This window comes from Triticum dicoccoides, chromosome 7A (assembly GCF_002162155.2).
Source record: "Triticum dicoccoides isolate Atlit2015 ecotype Zavitan chromosome 7A, WEW_v2.0, whole genome shotgun sequence".
Classification (NCBI taxonomy): domain Eukaryota; kingdom Viridiplantae; phylum Streptophyta; class Magnoliopsida; order Poales; family Poaceae; genus Triticum; species Triticum dicoccoides.
In genome coordinates, this window is record NC_041392.1 from 731,588,938 (window position 1) to 731,596,641 (window position 7,704).

General features: G+C 45.5%; 1 protein-coding gene across 1 annotated transcript; it reads left to right on the forward strand.

The window, feature by feature from the left end:
* Positions 1-4,445: 4,445 nt before the first annotated feature.
* Positions 4,446-5,528, forward strand: LOC119328712 (BTB/POZ and MATH domain-containing protein 2-like). The gene has a single exon (XM_037601684.1). It carries the CDS (start codon positions 4,446-4,448, stop codon positions 5,526-5,528), a length of 1,083 nt encoding a protein of 360 aa, XP_037457581.1.
* The last annotated feature ends 2,176 nt before the right edge of the window (positions 5,529-7,704 follow it).

The following is a 7,704-nucleotide window of genomic DNA, read 5'->3' on the forward strand; positions in this document are numbered from 1 at the left end:
CACACACACACACACACACACAACAAAACAAAACAAATGCTTTAGGGCTACCAGAGGAAGGAGGAAGAGGAATGCAAAGTTAAGTATGAGTCATATATTTCAATTTAAGAAAATAGGGGTGAGGAGGTTGACACTAAAGGGTGAGGTGTGCAAGACATAACCTACAAATTAGTTTGAAAGTTCCTGATTTTGCACCATAGATAAAAAACCATTGACCTTTCGGGTCACAGAATAATGGATTTATTTGGCCCACGAACCAACATTTGCATAGTAAAATTGAATGGCAGTGCATGTCTGCGGAAGTAATATTAGCATAAGATACCAAATATTTTAAGTGCTTTGGCTATTGGGTTTGCTCTAATGAGATATGTCTATATATCTAATAGCACATCAACGTCTAGCCGCGCAATTGCGCGGGTCACCCAGCTAGTTACAACTTATTTTAGAAGCTTAAAATAGCAACCATAATTTAGTGATACGAAGTTATAAATCTTATGTAAAAAATCAGAAACGCTTTTATCCTGCTCGTGATGCAGCCACATTGAGACTTAGGAACTTAGCAATTATGCATGATAAAAATCATTTTTTAAAGACCACTCTAAAAAGAAATAAATGAATTTGTACACTTTGAATAGAATTCGAGGTTACTATTTCAGTTTTCTGTAACATGCATGCAAGCAAAGTGATCGGTATGGTCATCTATATGGAATTGTTGTACGAAGGCCCATTTCAATAAGTCATAGCAAGCATAGCAGTTTACAACCTCTGTAGCACATGGGCCCACACACATGTGGGTAACTAATTCATAAAGATATAATTTCGAAGATATTAGGGAAGACAATTTGATTTAAAAAAAAATCTAGCCCACCATATCAAAAAGAAAGGGAGTATCAATAAGAATGGCATGATATTACAATATTCTTTGAGTAAATTTGGAAGTTAATTTGTGTCACTGGCTTTACTTCTTAGTATCCGATCCATACTTCAAATAGAAAATTTGTTTGCATTTCAATTATAAACCGTTTTGTATGTCCTTCACATTCAAAATTTATTGGTCATGTTCATTGATAATAAGGTCTTATTGACCTTTCTTTTGGATTCGTATCCTATTGTGTTGGAAATGTGCCCTAGAGGCCATCCTGTGATGATCTATGTATCAATGAACTTATCTATATAGTCCTTGAACATTATCGATGATATATATCAATAAGTATGTGACTTGTTTGTGAGACTATGTGGTGTATGATAATTGTTCTACTCGTTTCTAGTCGTCAAGGTTGTGGACTCACATTATTTAAGTAGCTTGCAACATAGTGGATGCCTCTATCTCACAAACAATGTAGCATTGGATGCTAGCATGGTATTTGTGGACTCGAATCCGACTGAGATGGGTAACCGAAATGGAATGAACCTTGTCAGCCGGTCCACCTCTCTGGCCGCCTTCCAGACATTGCCAGACGTCCGCAACCCCCACCCACGCGCCTGCCCCATTTGACTACATCGTCGTCCACGCCAAATCCACTCGTAGCCACGTACCCTCTCTCCCAGCCGACGCCATCCATGGCAGACATCACGCCCGACAAGTATTCGGTCAAATGTCATTGAGCTTTTATTTTACCTTCTCTTTGTTTCCTAGAGTAAGCACGATGGCGGGGTACACAGTAATGAAGGATGAGTTGTTGTGTGATGCATGGAAGGTTGTATCTGCTCACTTTTGTAGGCATGAGGCAATGGGGCTCAACCTTTTGACAGCACATGCATTCTTCGTTTCATTAGCAAAAGCACTTTGCACCCTACGACTTGCATGTGATCCCGTGACACAGTGTGAACTCACTAGCCCATCGGTGATACATCATCTTCAACTCATTGATTCACTCAATGTTGCAACGTGATAATCATCATGTTGTATATCCCGAAGTGCTGCAGTTTTGTACCACAGAACCGAGGGCAGGCCATTTACATTCATACATTGTTGGATGAAGCTCAAGGAGTACAGTGCATACGGATTCTGACTCGAGTATTGTTGAATTTACAATCAATGAATATTGTGTCGGTGTGCCCATTTTAGAGGTCTGTGTTTGAGATGCCCTAAACACTTGGAAACAACATATGCATGCCAAAAATGCGCAAGGGAAAATAAGTGCGGGGAACACAGCATTTGAAATGCCTCTTGTGCTCTATATGCGACGTGACCCGTCCATATGTTTGGACATAAAATGAATGAAAAATGGATGTAAATTCTTTAAGTTTCTGAATACAGGGCAGTATACATGTTTATTTTATACGTCCGCGGATCCTTGTTATACGCCCGTGATCGCGGACATTAATATTTGCGGGGCACAGAGGAAGACACCTCATCTTCTTTCTAGCTCATGTTTCCCAATCTTCTTCTTCCATTCTACTCTCATCATCTAGATCTGCTCTATTGACATTTCTAACGGACGTTTGGGGGCGCGCTTCTAGGATGTCAACGGTGACAATCGTCAATGAGGACGACGAGGTCCGGCATTGCTTATGGATGTTGCCTGTGACGACGGGTGAGATGATAAAGTACCGTCTCCGTCGCCTCGACTGTTAGATGGCCAAGTATGGCGAAAAGTGGTCTCTCAGCGAGATCGCCGTCACCAGTGCCGCCTCCTCTTAGGCTCGCTGCCCTTTCCCCCTGCCCACGTCTTTGGTGGTTGTGCCTGCACTGCACATGACGCACGAGGAAGCCGAGCGGATCATCTGCGAGTGTCAGGCTGCAGCCGGAAAACCCTGCCGCGACGCCGCACCCTTCCACCGCCCGAAGACCAACGACGACGACAACAATAGCTCCGACGATGATGATGAGGGAGCAGCTGGCCAGCCCGACATGGCCTATGAGGTCACCGGTAAGTATAGGGTAGTGTAGGATTAGATTTTTGTAGGTTTTTGGTTTTGTCCGGTTTAATGTAAAAACTATGAAATTTTAAATTAATATCGTCCGATTTGTTTGAGTTTGCATCAAATTTTGTTCGCTTTCATTGAAATTCGTTTAAAATGTAAATGAAAATGTGCGGCTATCTTTTTTTGCGAGAAAACTTTTGATATATTCATCTCCAATGATGACAATACAACGAACATTAGAAATAATAATTACGTCCGGATTCATAGACGACCTAGCGACAATTAAAACAATTGAAGCGAACCGTAGGCGTGCCGCCGTCATCGCCTCTCCCTCGTCGGAGCCGAGTAAAACTTATTGGAGTAGACAGTCTGAAGGTCGTTGTGCAAAGGCACCATAGGATCAACACACCAGAACTGCAATCGTCGCCGATGAAAAGTAGCGTAGATCGAAAGGATCCAACCTGAAGACACATGAACGTAGGCGAACGACGAACAAATCCATCAAAAATAGATCCGTCGGAGACACATCTCCACACGCCCACAGGCGGTGCTAGGGGCACCACCGAAGCAAGGGCTAGGCTGGAAGAATTCTATTCCATCTTCAGGGAGCCGCCACCATCTCGCCTTCCTGAGTAGGACACAAACCTTAATAGAACTTAAAGTAACATCTAGAAATGGAGCCCTCCCACCGACAAGGGTTGGGATCCACCGCGGCTCCATGACCCTAAGGCCACTGGGGATGAGGCAGACATGCGGCAACGCCGGCAGGGGGCGGAGAAAATCTAAACTCGAGACAGGAGGCGGTTTGCTATATGCGGTTATCGTTGGATGGCCGGCTTCTGCATCCGTGACCGCGGACTAATGCTTCCTGTCCGCAGACGGATACCAGAGCAAATTTGCAAGTCAGCGCGTGCATCTTTTTTTTTAGAACTGCGTGCATCTTTTTATAAGCACAAGAACGAGGACAAGTCTCACCGGTGTGCCACAGTTTTTTTTCCCACCCCAGAGGCAGACCCAGAAGGGGTTTTCGGAAGGATGGGCCACACCATGAGAAATTGGCCCAACACCATATATATCAGAAAAAAGTGTCGAGTAACCTTTGAGGCCCAGCAGGCCAGCCCAGTCAGCATTCCACGCTGGCAACACTGCAGGACAAGATCGACCGCACGACTCGTGACCAATCCAATCGTAGTAGTATTAGCCCTAGGACCTTACGGTGGCGGCGCTACAGCGGACCAGCAGACCGCGGCATTAGCGCAACGGCGACAGGCACGCAAGACAGGACGGCAACCGGCAAGGCGATAGTTCGGCGGTGCAGCATCCAGCAAGCACGGCGCTGATCTGGGCACTGCAGGACAGGTGCTAGCTACTTGCACTTCCTCTCTCCAATACTCAAAATTTTGAACCTATCTTAGCACTGTAAAATATGAAATTGGCTTGTTAGTGAATTGTTCACCTGTGCATTTGCAATTTTATAATTTGTTGGATTTGTTAGTGAATTGCCATCTCTCTCGCAGGATCGTATATGTGCGTCGTCATAGCTTCATCACTTGTTGTTGCAGGTTCATCAATCTATCATGTCCTTCGCCGGTGTATCTGTCAGCGCCAATGGCAAACTCATGGGCTCTGCCACCTCTCCTACCACCGCCAGCGACAGCACTATAGGATACCACTTGCTCGTCGTGGAAGGCTACTCCCGCATCAACAGATCCATCGCCATCAATTCTCGCTATTTCACAGTGGCGGGCCGCCACTGGAGTATCTTGTACTACCCCAATGGCCGCAAAAACCATGACATGGATGGCCCGGGATCACTTCGTCTTTACCTCGCCGAGGAAGGTGGAAAGCCTGTGAAGGCGCAGTTCGAGTTCAGTTTCATTGATGGGACTGACCAGCCGGCGACGGCATGCAACCATGCGCATGCTCAGGAAATATTTGAGTTCCAAGACTGGAACCACATCCCGCACGAAAAGCTCATCAAAAGAGAGGCCTTGGAGAAACACCTCAAGGGCGATAGTTTCACAATTCGGTGTGATGTCATTGTTGTGGCGGGGGATGTGATCCCCACCACCACTTCTCCCTTCATCACGGTGCCGCCCTCCGACATGCAACAGAATTTCACCGACCTTCTCGTGGCTGGAGAGGGTACAGATTTGGTCTTCCAGGTCGGTAACGAGGCTTTGGCCGCCCACCGGTGCATCCTTGCGGCCCGCTCTACCGTCTTCAGGGCGGCCCTCTTCGGCCCCATGAAGAAAGGCACATCTCCGACGGTGGTTCAGGTGGATGACATGAATGGGACGGTGTTTAAGGCGATGCTAGGTTTCATCTATGGTGACACGCTACCTTTCCCTGCGGCAGACGAAAACGAAGGCGTCCTGCTGCAGCACCTACTCGTGGCGGCGGACAGGTACGACCTCCGGAGGCTGAGATTGATGTGCGAGAAGAAGCTGTGCGAGCACATCCGTGTGGGCACAGCGACGACCATTCTGGCCCTTGCGGACCTGCACCACTGTGACGGGCTGAAGAAGGCGTGCTATGAGTTTCTCCGATATCCGGCGAACCTGAGGGCGGTTGTGGAGACGGAAGGTTTTGAACATCTCTGCAGCAGTTACCCCACTCTTATGAAGGACATGCTCCTCCGCGTGCTGCCTTCTAAGTAGTACTAGTTCATCTTAATGCAATTGCTTGCTCTCTTCCATATTTTGTAATCGTCTGTTTAGATTAGGAGATGATTTGTCCAATATATGGTTCTGGTGGGCATGCATGTAATCCGCTGTTCAACTGAAATATGCACTTCCCCTTCCAAACAATTTGAAACGGGCTGCTGTAAAACAGCTGCATCTATTAGCTAGGTAGTTAAATTATGTGTGTATTGATATGTACCTTTCCATCAAATATGAGAAATGCTTCTATCCTGTTTGCCATGCAGCCACATTGATATAAGTTCGATTTAACAAACCACTGAGACTTAGGCACTCAACAATCATCGATGCTAAAAAAAAACATCTTTTCTTTTTCAAGAAGACGCAAGAACTTTCACTAGTAGAAAAAGGGTCAAATGTGAAGCATATTAGTGCCGGTTTGAATTTGAGCCGGCACTAATGTGACCATTAGTGCTGGTTCCAACGGCTAGGCGGGCGGGCATCATTAGTACCGGTTCGTGGGCAACCTTTAGTACCGGTTCTTGCCACGAACCGGTACTAATGAGGTTGTGTCAGGCTATGGTCAGACTGGGGCCCCCACGAAGACCTTTAGTACCGGTTCATGCCATGAACCGGTACTAAAGTTTCTTTATAAGCTGATTTTTAGTCCCACCTCGGCAAGAGAGAGGCAGTATGAGCGGTTTATAAGCCGTGAGTGCACAGACAATGACGAAGAGTTGCAATGCTCACCTGCATGTTGATTAGCTTCAAGCCTTGCGGAATAGCATATATTGCACTGAGCTATGTACAGTGCAGTCTACACTATTCCGAATGGCTTGAAGCAAATTAACCAGCATTGCACCTCTTTTTTATTTTTAATAACTTATTTGAACTTTGGACTTTTTTTGTGTTCAGTATGCAGCATTCAAAGTGACGTCATCAATTTCCAACATGTTCTGACATCATTTGTTGTTTTTCGGTCATTTACCTAATTCTTTAGAGAGCTAAATGACCATGAAATTGAAAATCACTACAAAATGAATCCTAAAAATGTTGAAACTTGGCATGGTATCATCATATCACCCGCATAGCATGTGCGAAAGAGTAGAGAGGGTCACGGCAAAAACTGGACGCACTTCGTGTACAAACTGGACAAACTCTTTCGGAGTATCAGGGTTTCGGACGAGAACTCATCTGTTACACGACCACTTCAATGTTTTTTAAACTTATTTAAACTCCAGACTTTTTTGTGTTCAGTATGCAACATTCAAAGCGACGTCATCAATTTCCAACATGTTCTGACATCATTTGTTGTTTTTCGGTCATTTACCTAATTGTTTAGAGAGCTAAATGACCGTGAAGTTGAAAATCACTACAAAATGAATTATGAAAATGTTGAAACTTGGCATGGTATCATCATTTCATCCGCATAGCATGTGTGAAAGAGTAGAGAGGGTGACGGCAAAAACTGGATGCACTTCGTGTACAAACTGGAAATAGAAGAAAAGAAATCGAAGAAAAGAAATAATGCAGAAAAGAAAAAAACTATACAAAAAAATTACTCAAAAATAAATAGAAGAAAATAAATAATGTAGAAAAGAAAAAAACTATATAAAAAATTACTCAAAAATAAATAGAAAAAAAATAATGCAGAAAAGAAAAAACTATATAAAAAATTTGTTGGCGCGCTGTCCAGTGGGCCTGCCAGACCTAGGGTGTGCAAATGCAGGCCCAGAAGGGCCAGCAGGCTCACAGGGCAGCGCGCCCTAGTTAATTAGGCCCAGAAGTCTGCTATATAGAGAAGCTTGAAGGAGCAGCCGCGGCTGGGTTTATAAACCAGTGCGGCTGCCCTTCGCTCGGCGAGGTGGGACTAAACATTGTGCACCGCCGGTGGCAGCGCACAACCTTTAGTATCGGTTGGTGGCTCCAACCGGTACTAAAGGGGGGGGGGTCTTTAGTACCGGTTCGTGGCACGAACCGATACTAAAGGGGCCGTTTCCCGCCCCTTGGCCTGGCGAAAATTGGCCTTTAATACTGGTTGGTGGCTCCAACTGGCACTAAAGACCCTTCCTATATATATGGAACCTACGAAAAAATCAGTTCATCGACCACCAGTAGTTCTTGTCGATCCAAACTTCTTCGCCGCGCCCGTCGACCCATCGTGCGCCGCCCTCGCCGCCCCCGCCGCCCGTCG

What these genes read in the sequence shown, in the direction of transcription:
- LOC119328712 (XM_037601684.1), top strand. Translation starts at nt 4,446, where the DNA reads ATGTCCTTCGCCGGTGTATCTGTCAGCGCCAATGGCAAACTCATGGGC.